This window comes from Mytilinidion resinicola (assembly GCF_010093595.1).
Source record: "Mytilinidion resinicola strain CBS 304.34 unplaced genomic scaffold BDZ99scaffold_8, whole genome shotgun sequence".
Classification (NCBI taxonomy): Eukaryota; Fungi; Ascomycota; class Dothideomycetes; order Mytilinidiales; family Mytilinidiaceae; genus Mytilinidion; species Mytilinidion resinicola.
This window is the reverse complement of record NW_022985444.1, coordinates 1,728,744-1,746,391: the sequence shown is the minus strand read 5'-3', so window position 1 is coordinate 1,746,391 and position 17,648 is coordinate 1,728,744. Positions and strand designations below refer to the sequence as shown.

The window sequence follows — 17,648 nt, the reverse complement described above, 5'->3', positions numbered from 1 at the left end:
CAATGACCAAGTAAAGGAGGACAATTTGAATCATGAACGCTCAAAGATGTAGTGGGAGTCAGTTCAAAGCGCGCAATACATGATATCTGAAACCAAAATCTCAGGCTTGCTGAGCAATATCATGATCCGACTCATACGCGAGGGCGACTTAAGGGCCCTTATTCGACGCATTAAGAAGTGCTTACCAGTACTTGGCTGGCATTGTCATCAGTTTCCAAAACCAGGTCAATCAAAAGCCCCATGCGGGCATTGACACAAGCGCTGAAGCCTTTACGACTGGGCTGGATATGTCAGAGTTCAGGAATCCTCATAAGGTAGTTTTCAATCCCCAGTAGCTTAAATTTGACAATAATTTGACAAGAATGGACGACGTTGTTTTCTCAACTTCCGTGTCAAGCTGCGGTCTCGAAAGATCTAAGAACCGTCTACTCTCACATACCGTACCTGTAAAGACTTAAATGGGGTAGTTCTTGCCATGCCTCGTTCTCGTGGTTGTGTATGGAATAACTCAACGAGTTTCAGAAACATATTGATTCTCGATTTCCGCCTCAGGCACTTAACTTTCCCCACATCATACTTTAGACCCCTGTCGCCGGTTGATCCCCGGCTTCCACCTTGCATAATTTTTAAATTTTGTTGCCGTCACCACAACACCCCTCCACTACCTTACCGTTCCTCCATCCTACCTTCCTTCGTCTTTTCGACCTGGAATTTACAACCATGCGCTCAAACCCCAACATCGTAGTCACCGGCACGCCTGGCGTAGGCAAAACCACCCATGCCGAGCTCCTCGCGCGCAACACCGGCCTCAAGCACCTCAGCATCAACGACATCGTCAAAACCGAGAAATGCCACGAAGGATGGGACGATGAGCTAGAAACCTGGATTGTAGACGAAGACAAGGTCCGCCTCCCTGAAATCCCTACACCCCTTCCAAGCTCTCCCCAGTCACATCCGCTAACTCGTCTTGCGATCATATAGCTCCTCGACACCCTCGAAGACCTCGTCGCGCCCGGCGGCCAAATCCTCGACTGGCACGCCTGCGACCTCTTCCCCGTGCGATGGGTGGACCTTGTAGTGGTTGTGCGTTGCGACAGCACGATCTTGTATGATCGATTGACGGCGCGGGGCTACAAGGGCAAGAAGCTGGAGGAGAATATGGATGCGGAGATCATGCAGGTACTACTTGAGGAAGCGCGGGAGAGCTATGAGAAGGAGATTGTGGTAGAGTTGAGGAGCGATACTGCGGAGGAGGTAGAGGGGAATGTGGAGAGGATTGAGGCGTGGATTACGCAGTGGAAGAAGGATCGGGAGGATGAGGAAAAGAAATAGAGCGGGATGCGTCAAGACAATGGGAAGGTCTTTAGACTGAAGATTTGTTCTTTCTGGGTCTACGGGAAGGTGGGATATCATGGAAAGGAAACAGGTTACGAAGCTGCGACATGGCCTGCTAGCCAGTCCTTCAGCTTGTCGAGCGCCTTGCCTCGGTGCGAGATCTTGTTCTTCTCCGCCTTGTCCATCTCCGCGTACGTCTTGCCTTCGTACTCGAAGCATGAGTCCCAGCCTTTGCGAATATCAGCATCTCGAAGGGAGTTGCATGGAAGCGACTGAACTCACCAAATACCGTGGGACCTCTTGTCGCTACCAGTTTGCCGTCTGTCCTACCTTGGAACACGATTGGCTCCTCGCCAGGGCCTTCGCAGTAGGCAAAGGTGCAAACTGCCTGGGTCGATTTGTCGTCGAAGCCGTCGAGCATTTTATGTAAATTCTGAGGTCCGAGGGCCAGCATGAACCATTTGCTGCGTGCTGTTAGCCTGGTCTTGGAGAAGTAGCGTGGAATCGAGTTCTGGCTGAGACATTGGGAAGTCGTACATGTACGGGCCCGGCAGGTCGTTCATGGCCTTGAAGCAGAGGGATGTGTCTTCGACGAGGACAGGGCCTTGGATCTGCGTAGCTCGTTAGCCTTCGATCCTAGACAGGCAACTGCATCAAAATAGAAGAAGGTCACATGACTCATCTCAGCTTGACCAAAATTGATAACTGTATGCGTTGTTGACATACCAAAAGAGCAGCTCTTTTGCATTTATCGATCGTGACCTCCTCCACAGTTCCTTGAATCTCCACCAAATCCAGATTTTGATTCCGCAGCTCGATCGAATCGCCGAGAATGGCACTCACTTCAGCGAGCTTATTGGCATTGCCGGTGATGAAGTTGAGGTGCTTGGGAATTGTTGTCGGCGCCATGTTGACTGTTTCTAATGCTGGAGAAATTTTGTTGTTCCGGAAGAGCTCAAAAGGATGATGGTGGGGTTGAGGATTCTTTGCTCTAATGTGCCAACAGGCTATTATATCTCCAGAAGCGGATTTGTAAATCTTCTTCGAGTCGACTGTTTATTCCGCGTGTATGGTAAGCAGCGGGTGTAATGACTGGGCTTGAATTCGTGTGGAGTGGTACATGCATAAGATAGACTTATTGCAGCAATCGTCCCGCCCTCCGAAGACGGACGAGAGGCTCTTGGCGCGCATGGGAGACTTCAGCTGTGGCTGAGCTTATGTCCCTTAATTCCATTCACATGCTTTTCCATCCTCTCGAGTGCTCTACATATAGGGGACCTATGGAGCTAGTCAAATACCGAGAACCCTATCTATGAGTGTGCCTTTTCTGGGGTTTCTAGCGCTATTCTCGGATGCTACTGTGGCTGCGTCTCCTCAGCCCTGTCACACCGTCTCTTAAAAGTCAACTCTGATCCTGCTGACGCAGCACGAAATTATCGACATTTGCGCGACTATAGCCAAGATTCGAGCTTGATGGGATAGGGGATCAGAGTCGAGCAAGCCAGATTTCTTCTCCAAGACCTCACCTCTCATCTGAGTCCGCTCGTTCAACATAAGCCGGCGAAGACGCCTATGACTTAGCCTTTCCAGCTGTGTCTATCTCCCACCTCCATCATGGTTTCTGCACGCAGCGTCTTTAATGGCGTAAATGCGTCCAACGCGGTCATAAAGCAAGGCTTCATTCCAGCATGCTGGCTTCTTCTCGTCTCCCCCTTCATCCTTCTCCTAGTGCGATTTCTTAACCTCGAAATATCTCCGCTTTCATTCATTCCAGAAGCTTGGAGGTCGTTGGAGTTCCTTCCTCAGGTCGTCATTGCCTTTGTGGTTGTTGGTCTCTTGACGCGGATCCTTAGCGGTAGAGCGCCAAAATCTAATGGGAGGGTGCGGCGGGTACCAGTAGTTCCGTACTGGATGCCATGGACGAAGAGCCTGGAGCCATATGTACTATCTGACAAAGGATTTCTTCAGAGCGCGAGGTAATTGACGTTCGTGCTTCATATTGGGAACGAATGAGCTGACGTGATACAGAGATTCTACCATTGATGGAATTTTCTCTTACAATCTTGCCGGGACAGTTCATCATGTCTTACTTTCGCCGTCTTTGTCCAAAGCCGTACTCTCACAGCCCGCATCTATTTCAGAAGCCGAGACTGATGCATGGACTATTCCGCAAAATGCACTGGCGATGCCACTGTCGGCCAAGGCGGAGTATCTCAAAGCTCGATCTGTCCTGACTAACGCTTTCAAGGCGGAGTTAGTGGATCAGAACAAGAGGCAAGAGCTCACGAAGGAATCTATGGGCTCGTTACAGTACACTCTTCCGGATCTCACCACGTTCAACTCTAGCATAGTTGACCAGATGCCCTGGGAGCGCGTGAGCGACTTGGACATATTAGAGGACGTGGAGGACACAATCGAGACTAACCTTTTGTAAGCTATTCTCATTCGCAACGGCAGACGATATTTTCCATTCGGACTCTGACGTGTACAGATCCCTGATAAACGAGTTCCTCTCCCCAGTGGCTTTGAACCCCATCACAGGCTCCACTCTCCCAGAAAGCAATCAACTTCTCTTCATCGATCTGTCCACATTTTCAACCTACTTCTACGCCCTTGCCACCGGTCTACCCCGTTTCTTCCCTTTGCGTGGTTTGACACCAGCCTACCTCTCCCGTAACCGCCTCCTCCAAGCCCTCACCATCCACCACGAATCCTTCTCGTCCGCCTCTGCTTCCACAGACGCCGACGCCGAAGCTCCAACCCCTCTCTCCCAACTCGATGCCATCATGTCAACCCACAACTTCCCTCATCCCGCTCGCGCCTCCGCAACCCTCGGCTTCCTGAACCAGCTCGTCTCCTCCACCGTCCCCCTCGCTTTCTGGACTCTCCTCCGAATCCACGCCCATGACTCTACGACCCTCCTCCCCGAGCTTCTCGCCGAAACGAAAGACTACGCGAAAGCGACGCAACCGCCACCAATACACCCCTCCTTCCCGAGTCCGACAAACCTTACGTTCTCCACGACGCTGGCCTCGAAGTGTCCGCTCCTCACATCCTGCGTCCTCGAAACACTCCGTCTCTACGCCACGCCATCCTCCTCAAAGCTCGTCACCAAAAACCTTTCCATCTCCGAAGCCGCGGAAGATGTTGTAGCCGGCGGCGCTCCTACGACCTGGCTCCTCAAAGCGGGCGATATCGTCGATATCGGGGCGAGCGCTTGGCTGAGGAATACAGATCCTCGGCTGCATCTTGATCCGAAGACGTGGAAGCCGGAACGGTTCGTCAACTCTTCGACGACGCTGGATGAGGCTATCGGTAATCTGGTTGTGGATGAGGAGGTTATGCAGTGGGCTGTTGAGCTAGTTGCGGCGTTCGTAGCGGGCTTCATACAGCTCTGGGTATTAGAGCCAAAAGGCGGGAAGGAAAAGAAGTGGAAGATGCCAGGGGAGAAGGCAGGGAGTGTGATGGCGGTGCCGAGGGGGGATATTAGGGTGAGAATACGGAAGAGGGAGATTAAGGTCATAAAATAGGTTGCCCGGAAGATGTGGAGGTTAACTATGCAAATTGGGAAAAAGAAGATACAGTAGTAGGAAATAAGTTTGGGTATACCTATTCACTGCTGTCTTTCTATATGTCTCCCGAATTGCTGATAATATGCTAGATTGGTACAGACAGCGGCGAGAGGTAGTCGACTGTAAACTTATAAAACCTATGTACCCATCCACTACATAAATAAATCTTATTTCTTCTTCAAGCACCCGCACAAGGTGGTATCCTTAATGAAAAAAGTTAAAACGTGTCAGTCACCACCAGCCAAAGCCTTAGTTAGTAGCACCCTTTCTACGTCTAAAGACAAGGCGTCCACATGCTTAGGATAACGACCATTTCACCACTCATATCCACCTTTCACACTTCACTCTTCATCTTCACCTTTCACTTCACCTCTATCTTATCTTCACTTTATCCAACTCCAGTCTACCTATATAAGAGTGAGCCCCATCTAATTCAGCTGTTCGGCCAACATTATCATTCACAGCGAACCGCAAACCTCAAAGCCAATTTCACATCTCAAGCCTCAATCTCAAACTCAATCTCACTTCACCACAATGGACAACCTCAATCTTCCCTCCATCCCCTCTCGACCCCGACTTCCCCCTCCGCCGAGCGCTCCTCCATCCCGAACTTCTAGAGACTCGGCACTGCGCCAACTGCGGCAGCCCTCACTACGTCCTCGGCCCCTACCACATCGCATTCTTCTGGCAAGCTCTGGAGAGCGGCGAAGCCGAATCCCCCGCCAAACGTCGCATAGTGAGCGAGATCCTGCAGGACAATGCGGCCCTCAAGGACTGCGAGAAGCAGATGAGCGTCAGCTTCGCTCAGGCTCAGCAGCGCAATCTCTCGCAGCTGCAGGCGCGCGTAGCTCCCCCTCGTCGTCCGGTCTGCCAGCACTGCAACAAGAAGAAGCTGGCTTGCAATGAGGCGTATCCGTGTTCAGAGTGTGTGCTGTTTCGGGACCTGTGCGTACCGGAGGTGCCCGCGGTTCCACAGTGCGAGGCATGGCGGGAATGGGGTGTGCAAGAAGGACGATTGCTCTCTGGTGCATGGGGAGCTTGGGCTTGGGCATGAGTAGGGGGTGGAAGGCTGGGGTGATGCTGGGGGATAGGGGGGTTTTGGGCTGGGATTGGGTAGCTTTCCTCCTTTATATAGTCTGCATCATGCTCTCTCTATTCTAAATGCAAGATCAAGTTCTCTTTTCTCTCTTAATCACTTGGGTCGTATGTGCTTCTTCTTTTGTGATGAACATACTCATACCTCACTACTTAAGCTCTACTGTTGATCGCTTAAAACCGGTGTTAGGAGAAGCCCAGCTAGCATGCGACCGCTTAGTTAAAAGGTAGTCTAATTCCTAGTGTTTCAGCCTTTACCCTGTGTTCGGAGTTCTAGAAATATACTACATAGATATACCACAGCTCAGGCTCCACTTGCGCTCGCTCGATACCACTGTCAGGAATAGCCCAGCTAGCCAGGAGCTAAGTAGCTAAAAGGCAGCCTAATTTGTTCTTTCTTACTCTTTACATCGGGCCTAGAGTCTTATATACCTGTTAGGGAATCCCGAGCAGCAGCAAACTGATGCACCTAGAATAGACTTATGTCCATCCGCACTCTTATATACCTCGAGTTTTACCACATTTCTGGGCGCATACCATCTAGCTATAGCGAGCACGTGGGTATCGACCTTCTAGCAAGTTCTGCTAAGGCCCCACAGCTTGCTGCCTGAAATCCAGGTGAAGTGTCACCGCCCTCCAGCCTCCTTTTCTGCTGCCGTCCTGCCGCCAAGGCGCTAGTCCGCCGTTTTGCCCACCGTCCCAATAAGAAGCCGCCTCCCCCCCGTCCAACAAACCTTGTTCCTCCTCACCTTCTCTTCACAACCTTCTCTGGCTCCTTGCTGTTCTCTCACCTTTTCTTGTCTCACTTTCCATCTTCTTGTCCATCTCTTCTCTGAACATGGCTTCTTGGCCAGGGGAGTGCCGGGACAGGTCCTCACCTGGCGGCCAACACGGGCGTCACACTTGCTGGGCGACCGTGGCGAGGAACCGGACGATTCGAAGGGGCCAGGACGGGCGCCCAGGGAGCGGCCGTAGCGCAGGTCCTTACCTGGCGGCCTAAACACGCTTTTCGTCCCACTTGCTGGTCGACGTGTGCGAGGAAAACTGGTCGAGTCCCGTCGACAAAAAATGGCCTCTTGGGGGCCTGGGGAGTTTCCGTGGAAGGCTCCTTAGCCGGCGGTCAACGCGTTGTTCCCACCTGCTGGTCAACGTGGCTGGGAGAGGCGGTCGAATTGGGGGTGGAATGGGGGTTTCTCGACGCAGGCGGTACCGAGACCGTAGGACGACTTACACCGACGTCGAGCGACCGCACCGACACCGACCGACCACACCGACCGACATCGAGCGCCCACACCGACCGACATCGAGCGACCATGGGACAGCACCGGCAGGGCGGGTTGGTTCCATTAGAAAGAGGGGGCATTGGTTTTTCTGGCCTTGTGCTGAAGACTGAAGCCTCCTCATGTGAACGAGCTCGACTGACGGAAGGAAAGATCTTGTAGTATTATTATGATCGAATATGATGATGCTTGTTCTCACTACCTACTGCTGATCATGTGCATTACCTCCTGATGCTCGTGTGCACTACCTACTGCTGCTCGTGTGCACTACCTACTGCTGCTCGTGTGCTTGTTGCAACCGTGACATGGCGACAATTTGATATTGATGATGCTGACATTAACACAGAACAACTTGCTAAGAGACGAAACTCACAGCTTCCGCCGTCTCATCCTCCCAGCCGGCGAACCCACATTGCTGTTCCACGTATAATCGGTAGAACCCCCGTCCAGATGCCCCTACCCGCGGTATCGCTCTCCATCAGCAGGGCATCTGCTAGCATGCCTCCCTTTCTGAAAAGGGACCGATGCCTCCGCGCCTCCTTCACTCAAGATCCCAGCACGGCTCTTGTTTCATGGAAACGCAATTGAATCTGAAAATGACTTCTCACTACCTACATAAAACTGCTCACGTAGCTCGTAGATCTTTGACATTACAAATATCGTGACATTGATGATATTGACTCATTACGACGTGACAAGACATGTACTCACAGCGTCCAGGGGTGTCCTAACAAGGTGAACAACCCGCACAGCAGCGCAGCTCATCTGCCAGGCTCTGGGCAAAACGATATGTTCTCCCTCCTCATGCCTTACCTGTGGCAACGCCCTCCACGGCTGGGCTTCCCCCAGCGAGTCTCTTCTTGCTAACCACCCGTAGGCCGCCGATCAGCATAGCCGCAGCCAGCGTGCCCAGAATGACGGCCAGCGTAACAAAAGCGCCAATCACACCACCCACAGCAGCGGAGATGCCACTATGGCCACCGCTGCTCTTTGCGGTCGAGCTAGGAGCAGGGGTCGAAGAAGCATAAGGAGCGCACGTTCCCGTAGTGTTACCGCACTTCGTGCACCAATCCTGCGTCGTGGTGACCGCGAACTTGGAGAGCGAGTCCGCGAAACTGTTCCACGAGATGGCTAGATCCTTCCCACCGAAAAGCGGGTACGCGACAGGCTCGCTAAAGTTGGACGCCGTGCCGTTGTGGAACGAGAAGCGGACCTGCAAGTCGCTTGTGGCAGGAAACCCGTCCGATGGAACCGCAGCGTCAGTGAAGAGCTCGAAGACCATGGAGGACGCGTAGTCTGGTATGCCCATGAAATCTGGGTTGGCGGCTGGTAGGCTAGCGAGGCCGAAGAAGGAGAAAAACGACGCGTAAGCACCGAACTGGATGCCGAGTTTGTTGGATGAGAGACCCGCAGAGCCAGAGGTGATGGTGCTGTTCATATACTTTAGGATTTCACCGGCGAGCTGCATGCCAGCCATTGCGCGCATGTCGTCGGAGACGTTGTAGGCCAGGCCCCATTCATGGGCGTCGGCGAGGGTGCGGGTTTGGAGGAGGTTCCCGGGCGTAAGGGTTGCGTTGGACGGGATAGAGGTGTTGTGGATTGTGGCGACGTTTATGAGGTCGTAGACTGGGAAATGTTAGCATTGACTGACCTAATTCCATGAAATAGTCGCGAGAAAGAGTGGAAATGCAGCTTCTTTAAGGCTTACCGATATATGCGTTCTTGAAAGTCACATAGCTGGGGTCGAATGTGGCATTGACAACCGGGACCAACTCTTCGTAGAACCCTTTCGTGCTGTTCAACAGCTTGGTGTAATCGGAGCTGGAGAAGTAGTTGTTCGAGCTCAACTCCGCATTCTCGCATCCCGACGCGTCTTGGAGCCAGCCGCTGTCCTCACTGCCCGAGCCCTGCGCAACCGCGTTGACGGGGATCAATTGATATCCATTCATCGGGGTCTGCACTTTGCTGCCATTCGACAGCGTTTGCACGTTGAGTTCCTCTCCAACTGGAGGATACAGCCCCTGTAGGAACCCCATAGCGGAGTTCTGAAGCACATTGTCGACTGGCGCCGTGACGGAGATTTGGGAGAGCTTGACCACATCCGAGTTCAGCTTGTAGATCTTAGAAGACGAGTTGGATAGGAAGCGTGAGCGGAAGTATTGGCCGGATGTGTAGACTTGATCGTATCCAAGGGAGGTCAGGTTCGCCGGAGCGAGAGCCTTTGGGGTGCGGTCACCATGACGGTGGAAGATATAAGCTCCAAGGAGCGTCTCTGCAGCTTCTGCGGAGGAGAGAAGCGCGAGAGTGGGGAACACTATGGAGAGATGCATGATGAAGCTTCTCAATTGACGTCCAGCCGAACAACTAGACCTTCTGATAGAATGTGAATAGTCTCTGAAGCAGCAGCAGAGAGCAGAAGACTAGGAAGGGCGTGCGGTGCGGGGATGCGTGAGGTTTATCTATGTCTGGTCCCGTACCGTCGACGAGAAAGCTCGTGTCGAACGAACCATTGGCGGAGGTGGGGCAGACGAGGAGCTAAGCTGTTAGGGAAGCCCCCGCCGGCGCTGTTATCTGTTGCATGCCGCCGTGCCGCTAATTGGCTGCCGTCTGGTCCTTAGCTGCCTGATAATGCTTAGGGGGTAAGCCTCTTGCGAGCTTGTCGATACAGAGCTGTCGCGCCGGATTGCTGCGAGGGGCGGCAGTGTCCGAGGAGATGTCGTTGCAGGGCCGGCCTTGGCCGCACAAGGCTTTTCCGCCCTACCCGTGCGGCCCGATCATCGGAGAACAGGGGTGGGAGGAACTACTCGATCCATGATATGTCAAAGAGTGGGAGAATACGATCGGCTGATGGGGGTAGAGCCAATTGTGATACTGGAAGTCGCTCAGGCTGATACCATTGCATCTAGATTGATCAATGAGGCAGGGTGCAAGATGTGTAACGCCGTGAGCGAGGCTTGTCTTCGAACAGTCGTGAGCGATTTGGATAGCAACGTGGCCGCTCTGGATGCTGAGGCCGGACAATATAGATTCAAGGCTATGATGAGTAGTTTACCGCTCGTGTGTGTACAAACCGCCGTCTTCTGACGGCTTCTTAAAGTATACATGTACTGACAGTTGTGGTGTACACAATCAGTCCTGCTCCTGCAAGAATTCGACCACAGCTATATTCAATCAGCATCCATAGCCCACCCTTGAACATTTTGGACTGCAGCAGCTTCACGTACCTCGTCTGAAAGCCTCCGGATTCTCACTAATGACCCAATGTCCAGACTCCACATCCACAAGCTGAAACCGCGGGAAGAACCGCCCAATGATCGGGAGTGTCTCGTCACTCACGTAATGACTCTTCGTGCCTCTCACAAACAGCGCCGGCTTTGTAAACTGATGCTTGTCCGGATCTGTAAAAGGGAAGTCGGCCATATCATCCAGCGAATGCCCCAGGATGCGAACCGGTATTCGGAAGACGAGATGGTCTACGGAAGGATCGGGCGACTTGATGAGGTTGAGGAGGAGGAACTGGCGGACGGGAAGGTCCTTCGCATACGCCTCCAAAATCTTGTCCGCCTCTTTCGCCGTCTTGACCTTTGCCTCCTCAACCTTCTGCATTCCCATGACATATTTCGGGAAATCACTCGCGAGCGCCGCATCTACCGGCGCATTGTCCACTGCGATGATATTCGCGCAGCTATCCGGATTCCGCAGCGCGACTGTCATGGCTGTTTTGGCGCCCATTGAATGTCCAATCAGCGTGGCATCCTTCAAGTTATGCTGTTGCAGGAACTGCTCCGTATCGTCTGCTAGGGCTGTGTATTTGTGGTTCTTGTCGTGAGGGCTATCGCCATGATTCCGCAAGTCAAGCGCGTAGACGGGTCTGTCGAGGTCTCTTGATAGAGCCCTAACCACCAAATGTCAGTCGAAAGCTCTATAGAAGTTCTATTGCAGCTCAAGAAGACCGAAACGCACTTGCTCATACTCCGATTGTTCTTCTTGCTCCCAAATAACCCATGCAGAAACACGATAGGTGCGCCGGTGGCTTTCCCGCCATTCTCGTGGTAATCGAACGCGAGATCGAGGGCGCGCCGAGAGGCGGAAATCTTGAAGCCTCTCGAGATTTGAGTGCTTATGTGTGTCCGATTGAAATTCTTTGGGTGGAGGAGCGGCGATATACGCCGTGGGACCGCGTTCATGGTGTTGTGGATTGTGTTGCGGAGAGTCTCGGAGGTGCGAGCTCGGGCGAAATTAGGAATATGCTGGAGTCGGTAGGTAGAGAATTTGGTGATAGAGCTTCAGCGATTATGTATCAATTAGAAGGGCGTTTGAGGCTAGGAATGACCTGATAGCTTCTCATAGAGTTAGCCTTGGTATAGATGCCCGTAAAAGCCCGTGTTCGTTGAGGTCAAGACTCTTTTTGTATGGGATTTTCCGTGTCCCGGTCGCCGACCCCCCTCCAAGTCAACGATTTGTACGAATAAAATTCCCAAACTCTCACATATTATGCGCCTTGGTGAGAAGAATGCAGTCGTACTGTCAAATCCTTTCTAGGATGTGTGGTTGTTGAGTTATCAGCGAAAAGGTGGTCGAAATCTGGAAGATCTTCAAATCGCCGTTTTTGCCGTTAGGCCTTCAACACTTTTTGAGCTCCAGGGTCTTGTCTGCCAAGACTTGCTAACTGCGGCCTTTGGAAGTTCCCAAGGTTTACCAACAGGCAGCGGGAAGAAAAACCCATCTTATCACCATTATGACTACCATATAATTACTACATATTAGAAAGATCTACTTCAGCGACTCTACAACCCTAGGGAAAGCTAGCTACATAAGCTCCGACCATCCCACCGACCTCGGCATGCGATGACACGACTTTTAATTCTCACCACCACGCCCCTCCTCCCCTAACTTTCCTCCACCATCCTCGCAGGCCGAGGGGTGCGCACTATGCTCTCTAAACACGCCCCCCATCGTCTACTCCAGCAATTGGCCCGTCAAAAACCCCCAACAATGTCCCACTTCATCCGCGCTCCCCCCTTCCCCCGCCACGCCTCCACCCTCCCCCAGCACCTCCGCGACGAAATGACCACCCGCCGCCTCCCCCTCATCTACGACTTCCTAACCACCGACGCCGACCACAAGCTGCGCCGCTCCCTCCAATCCTTTCTCGCCTACGACGCCTCCTCCATCCCCGCCGCAGACCAATTCAACGCCTCCGTCTATGCGAAAGCGCTCACGCCGCACCTAGCCGCCGCGCACCACCTCGTCTACTTCAACCCCGCGATCCCGGCCGACGAGCTGCTGCCGGACGGCACGGACCCGCTGCAGAGCCCCGGCGAGCCGTTCGTGCGGCGCATGTGGGCGGGGGGCAGTTTGCGGTTCCGGCCGGGGGGGACGGCGGTGCTGGACGGGCGGCGGTGGGTGTGTCATGAGTTTGTGCGGGACGTGCAGGTGAAAGGAATGGAGGGGGCGGAGAAGGTGTTTGTGGGGATTGAGCGGCGGATGGCGAGTTTGAATGAGCTCGGGGTGGAGCAGCAAGTTGAGGTCGATGAGGACGTGGTGAGGGCAAAGCTGTGGCATGCGAGTGAGGAGGAGTTTGGAAGTGCGAGTATTATTGAGAGGCGGAATATTGTGTTTATGAGGGAGAGGGGGTTGGAGGAGTTGAGGGTGTTGAAGGAGGCGGCGGGGAAGCCGGGGAAGATGCTGTTGCGTGAGTTCAAATTCTCTTTATTTTTTCCGCAGAATGCTGTGATTCATGGACCTTGGATGCTGATATTATGTCTAGCCCAGCACAAGCCTGACTTCGAACACGTCCTAACACCCACCCCCTCCCTCCTCTTTCGCTTCAGCGCCCTGACCTTCAACGCGCATGCCATCCACCTAGACCCTTCTTACTGCCGGGACATAGAAGGCCACCGCAACCTCCTGGTCCACGGACCTCTAACCCTCACCCTACTCATGGAGCTGCTCGGAAACCATCTGAGGGTTGACCCTTTCCAGGTGTATCCATCCATTGACTCCTTTGAATACCGGAATCTAGCGCCTTTGTACGCGAACGAGCCGCTTAGGTTATGTGGTCGATCGCTCGACCACAATAAGTACGAGCTCTGGGCTGAGACGCCCGAGGGTGGCATTGCGTGTAAAGGGGTTGCGAGGACGACGGTGGAGAAAGAGGAGGGAAAGGCGAAGTTGTAGGAGTAAGATAGATAGAAAATCCTAAATCAGGTTGAAGATTGAATACTTTTGATCCCAGACTTTTATATGATGGACGCATGACCCATCCTTTTCAAACCCAATGCCCCCGCATCCAATTCCCAAGATCCATCCCAGATACACCGCACCCAATAACCCCCCCTCACCTCTCCAACTTACTCTCCCAACTCCCCAACCACCTCCAACCCCTCGCCGCCCTCCCCAAATCCCTCAGCGCCCGATTCACCACCCCTTCTCCCCCCTCCAGCCTCCTCCCCTTAATCTCGACGAAGAAAACATAGTTCCACGCCACAATCCCACTCGGCCGCGCATTAATACTCGTCAAGTTCAACCCATACGTCTTAAACACCTCCAACGCCTTCGCCAGCGCCCCCGGGTCCTCGTGGTCCACCGTAAAGGCAATCAGCGTCTTCCACTTCTCCGTTTCCTCGTCCCCGCCGCCATCCCCTCCCTGTGCCCCGTCCGCACCATCGCGTTCCGCAGCTCTGCGCAAGATGAAGAACCTCGTCTCATTATCCTCCGCATCCTGGATCCCCCGCGCGAGGTAATCCAACCCGTGGATCTGGGCCGCGATCTCAGACGATACAGCGGCCGAGGCGCCCGACGCGTCGGCGGCGACGAGCTCGGCCGCGCGCGACGTCGACGACACGTCGAGGCGCTCGACGCCTTTCAGATACGTGGACAGGAACGCGTTGCACTGGCCCCAGGCCTGCGGGTGCGAGTACAGCTTTTGCACCCGCGATAAGTCCGCCAGCGGGGTTGCGCGGGGTTTCAGCGGGTTGGGGGCGGAGCGGGTTGGGGTTTGCGCGCCCGAGTCGTCGCCCTGGGATGCGGTGGAAGTGGAGGTGGAGGTGGAGGTGGAGGCGGTGCGCGGGGGGGTGGGGATGTGGCCGACGAGGCAGTGGCGGACGGGGACGTAGACCTCGCCGCACACGAGGATGTCTGGGTGCTGGTGCTGCAGGTCGGCGAAGAGGTCGAGGGTGAAGACGACGGAGCCGTTGGTGGAGTTCTCGAAGGGGACGACGCCGTGGGTGGCGGTGCGGGATTGCACGGCGGTGAAGACGTCGGCGATGGTGGTTTGCGGGTGGAGGTGGGAGGGGGGGAGGGCGGGGAAGGAGGTTAGGGTGGCCTGTGGAGGTTAGTGGGGGGGGGAAAGGTGAGGAATTGGGTGGAGATAGTGAGGGGATGCAAGAAGATGAAATATGTAGACAGGGATGGGGTTGAGAGATGAGGTATAGATGAAAATTAACGTTGGTTGATAGAGACGAGATTCGAGGGAGAGGTGAAAGGTGAGAGATGACAAAATTTTGCGGGGGGTTTGATAGAGATGCGGGTTTTACGAGGACGAGGTAAGATCATTCGAGGAATCAGAGTGATGAATAGTATGCTCTCCTACCTGATGCGTATATGAGGCTTTCGGACCTAGGAAAGCTACGGTCTCGATTTTGTCCGCCATAATGTCTGCCCTCACGATGTTGTCTTTAAATGGGATGGAGGAAGTCAAGTGACAATGTAAGATTTAAAGAGTGTCAGATTGTGTAACCAAGGAGTTGAGTTTAGATTAATTGCCATTGCTTGGGTCGGGCAAAATTTGGTACACCAAGTGATGTACAAGTGTTCTGAGGTATTCTAGCGCCGATTAGCGAGATCGTCCGGGGTCATCACGGTGCGGGTTGAGACGCTTGTTTTGTTTGTTACAACATCGTGGATTCTTCACTATGGAATCTCAAGATTTTGTGGGCTTTCTGTGTCTGACATGTTTCACAACGAGCCGAGTCACTCTAACTAAAAAGCAGCCTTGGTGGATTTCACGTAGCAATCAACATTTCACGTTTGCATGATTGATAGGTATTTAGAAAGCAATAATTGAGCAAACTAATAGCAATCTGATTGTAGCCCGAAACGACTGTGATTGGCCGAAAATGTACCATCAGTGAACTGACTAAACAGAGCATTCAAATATTGAGACGTCCATCCCCTTAAGTCCGACGTCGAGCGACTTCATCAGGCTCGAACCCATTGCCTCTCCACTGTAGCGAGAGTAGAGGGCTGTGCGAATGCGACTGAGACAATCCATCGTTCTAGATGCCATGTGAGAAGTATTTCTCCAAGTGGATGGGCAGAGCACTCACGGCGTATCATCTTCGACCGCGACTCGACTTCCCCTTTACAACCTGGAGAGGCGAAGGGAAGAGCACGACTGGCCTTCTTCCCCGAACCTGGGTGCGTCCTGTGGACGCTGGGAGCGAGGGGCCGTCTCAGTGCTCGAAGCGGGGAGCTCTGGGCGTTCGGCCTCGCTCTTTGCGAGGGCGCTCCACCGTCAATCATCGTAGAATTCATCTTCGTCATCGTAATCAGCGAGCTGTTCAAAGTTGAGTTTGTAGCGGAGTATAGCTCCAATGCCACCAAAGCCTGGGGTATTGTTAGCTGAGTCGCAGAGAGACCTCTAAATGGCCAGACAAACCCTTGACGAACTGATTGCCCTCGGAGGAACGGTCAGAGACAAACTCGAGTGTGGCACCGAAGTCCTGATATTTTTCTGCCAGCCATTCCAAGAACGGCATCTGTTCCGCGACTTCCATTTCCTGGCCGGTTTCCTTGTCCATGAACAGAGATCGATCGGACTCCTGCAACTTGTTGGTGTGGAGGATGACTTCGCTGCCTTCTGATGACTTCAAGGTCCAGCGAGTGATCTCGAGATTCTCAAAGACGATCAGGGTTTCAGCGGCACCAGCTTCGAGAGCTTTCAAGGTATCGTCTACACCGTAGCAAACCTTGCCGGAGTCTTGAGAGATCTCATCAAAGTACTTGTTGATGAGCTAGAGAAAATTAGTGAATGGCACGAATCTAAGAACATGAATTGTAGTACCTTCTTCTCCTGAATGAACTTGACGTTGCTCAACGTTTCGGATGACAGCTCAATGGCTTGGTTGAAGCCATTCTCACCACCGTACGAAACATCGACAACCTTGATGACTTTGCTTTGGAGACGGCCGTCAAACATATCCGACTGGTTCAGGTCATTCTTGAAATCGGCGGAACCAGCGAGAATCAGGCCAGCTACGTTAACCTTGTCGTTGGTAATGAAGTTCTGCACCGCAAGTTCGGAGACTTTACGGACATAGTTGTGACGCTTCTCCTCACGAAGACGGGCGAAACGCAGCGCAGACTGCCCACCACGACCGTGCTTCTTGGGAAGATCGACGGAGAACCTGCACGATCGGTCAGCATGCCGACTTCGAAACCGTATCATCTCCAATCCCGCTTACTTGTGCACGACATCCCGAGTATTCCCCGACAGTGTGCCGAACAGCGCTCCGTTACCATCCATGATGATGAAACCAAACTTCTGGTCCGACTCGAGCAGTTCGCTTAGAGCTTCAGTATGGAACTTATTGTCGCATAGGTATAGGGAAGTGTTGATTGGCTTGAAAGGCTCGAAATCGATGTTGATCTTTCGTTCCTTGCCCTCGCTTGTAATGATTTCACCACAGTACACGACGAGCCCATTTGGAGGGACTTTGGAGTAGAGCTTCAGGCGCTGCTGAGTGGAGGTAATAGCCGAGAGAACGGATAGTCGATTGACGCGGGATTTGATATTGGAAGCGGTGCCCTATGGTCTGTGAGCCACGTTGCAGCCTGGATATGAGTCGGAGACGTACGAATTCTTCAGCCAACATCTTCGCCGCGCGAGAGACCTGGTCCTTCGGCGCTGAGAGTTGTTAGCATAGCTGGCCTGTCCCGAGAATTGCTTTTCCGGGCTTACGGATGATGAGCGAGATCATGCTGGTTCCATTGCCACGGGCGGCTTCGAGGCGCTTTATGAGCTGTGTCCGGTATTAGTCCTGCCAAAGAATAATCCATGGCAAGTCTGCCAAATGTCTGTACCTTCTTGACCTTCCAGATTTCAATGTTCTTTTCGGCGTCGTTGGCCTGGGGAGCACTCATGCTGGCGGTGGGTATCGAGGGTGCGGGCTACTCGCGGCGGGGGTTTGCTGGGCGGGAAATTTCTTTCGAAGCGACTCGTGTAGTGCCGCGACAAAAGGGAGTGAAGGCCGACCTTCGCGGCGTCGACGTCGTGGAGGGCCGCTGCAAAATCGAGGAGCGGTAGAGGTGGTGTTGGTGCAGGAAGAAAGGATGCGCCCTCAGCTGGAGGATTTGTGGCTCG

General features: G+C 53.4%; 9 protein-coding genes across 9 annotated transcripts; 4 read left to right on the top strand and 5 right to left on the bottom strand.

The window, feature by feature from the left end:
• The first annotated feature begins 487 nt into the window (after positions 1–487).
• Positions 488–1,397, top strand: BDZ99DRAFT_297700 (P-loop containing nucleoside triphosphate hydrolase protein). Its single transcript, XM_033714155.1, has 2 exons — positions 488–903; positions 982–1,397. Exons 1-2 carry the CDS (start codon positions 721–723, stop codon positions 1,330–1,332), a joined length of 534 nt encoding a protein of 177 aa, XP_033578163.1. The 5' UTR covers positions 488–720; the 3' UTR covers positions 1,333–1,397.
• BDZ99DRAFT_442063 (inosine triphosphate pyrophosphatase) lies at positions 1,054–2,444 on the bottom strand. Its single transcript, XM_033717795.1, has 4 exons — positions 2,062–2,444; positions 1,873–1,946; positions 1,618–1,799; positions 1,054–1,564 (listed from the first exon to the last, which is right to left on the bottom strand). The coding sequence occupies exons 1-4, from the start codon at positions 2,242–2,244 to the stop codon at positions 1,428–1,430; spliced, it is 576 nt and encodes a 191-aa protein (XP_033578162.1). The 5' UTR covers positions 2,245–2,444; the 3' UTR covers positions 1,054–1,427.
• Positions 2,445–3,299: 855 nt separating this feature from the next.
• BDZ99DRAFT_297668 (uncharacterized protein) lies at positions 3,300–5,033 on the top strand. Its single transcript, XM_033714154.1, has 2 exons — positions 3,300–3,765; positions 3,827–5,033. Exons 1-2 carry the CDS (start codon positions 3,521–3,523, stop codon positions 4,863–4,865), a joined length of 1,284 nt encoding a protein of 427 aa, XP_033578161.1. The 5' UTR covers positions 3,300–3,520; the 3' UTR covers positions 4,866–5,033.
• Positions 5,034–7,407: 2,374 nt separating this feature from the next.
• BDZ99DRAFT_297649 (uncharacterized protein) lies at positions 7,408–7,977 on the top strand. Its single transcript, XM_033714153.1, has one exon. The coding sequence runs from the start codon at positions 7,514–7,516 to the stop codon at positions 7,868–7,870; it is 357 nt and encodes a 118-aa protein (XP_033578160.1). The 5' UTR covers positions 7,408–7,513; the 3' UTR covers positions 7,871–7,977.
• A 107-nt stretch (positions 7,978–8,084) lies between these two features.
• On the bottom strand, positions 8,085–9,612 carry BDZ99DRAFT_385505 (phosphoglycerate mutase-like protein; the record flags this gene model as incomplete). The annotated part of the gene is made up of 2 exons (XM_033715434.1): positions 8,085–8,908; positions 8,991–9,612. The coding sequence occupies 2 exons, from the start codon at positions 9,610–9,612 to the stop codon at positions 8,085–8,087; spliced, it is 1,446 nt and encodes a 481-aa protein (XP_033578159.1).
• A 529-nt stretch (positions 9,613–10,141) lies between these two features.
• Positions 10,142–11,855, bottom strand: BDZ99DRAFT_462458 (alpha/beta-hydrolase). The gene is made up of 3 exons (XM_033719848.1): positions 11,246–11,855; positions 10,507–11,177; positions 10,142–10,443 (listed from the first exon to the last, which is right to left on the bottom strand). The coding sequence occupies exons 1-3, from the start codon at positions 11,467–11,469 to the stop codon at positions 10,412–10,414; spliced, it is 927 nt and encodes a 308-aa protein (XP_033578158.1). The 5' UTR covers positions 11,470–11,855; the 3' UTR covers positions 10,142–10,411.
• Positions 11,856–12,277: 422 nt separating this feature from the next.
• Positions 12,278–13,462, top strand: BDZ99DRAFT_476017 (uncharacterized protein; the record flags this gene model as incomplete). Its single annotated transcript, XM_033722030.1, has 2 exons — positions 12,278–12,977; positions 13,053–13,462. The coding sequence occupies 2 exons, from the start codon at positions 12,278–12,280 to the stop codon at positions 13,460–13,462; spliced, it is 1,110 nt and encodes a 369-aa protein (XP_033578157.1).
• A 160-nt stretch (positions 13,463–13,622) lies between these two features.
• BDZ99DRAFT_570443 (prephenate dehydratase) lies at positions 13,623–14,936 on the bottom strand (the record flags this gene model as incomplete). Its single annotated transcript, XM_033727991.1, has 2 exons — positions 13,623–14,609; positions 14,877–14,936. The coding sequence occupies 2 exons, from the start codon at positions 14,934–14,936 to the stop codon at positions 13,623–13,625; spliced, it is 1,047 nt and encodes a 348-aa protein (XP_033578156.1).
• A 707-nt stretch (positions 14,937–15,643) lies between these two features.
• BDZ99DRAFT_297597 (eukaryotic peptide chain release factor subunit 1) lies at positions 15,644–17,648 on the bottom strand. The gene is made up of 7 exons (XM_033714151.1): positions 17,369–17,648; positions 17,247–17,307; positions 17,143–17,192; positions 16,750–17,093; positions 16,350–16,692; positions 15,945–16,299; positions 15,644–15,892 (listed from the first exon to the last, which is right to left on the bottom strand). The coding sequence occupies exons 1-7, from the start codon at positions 17,426–17,428 to the stop codon at positions 15,801–15,803; spliced, it is 1,305 nt and encodes a 434-aa protein (XP_033578155.1). The 5' UTR covers positions 17,429–17,648; the 3' UTR covers positions 15,644–15,800.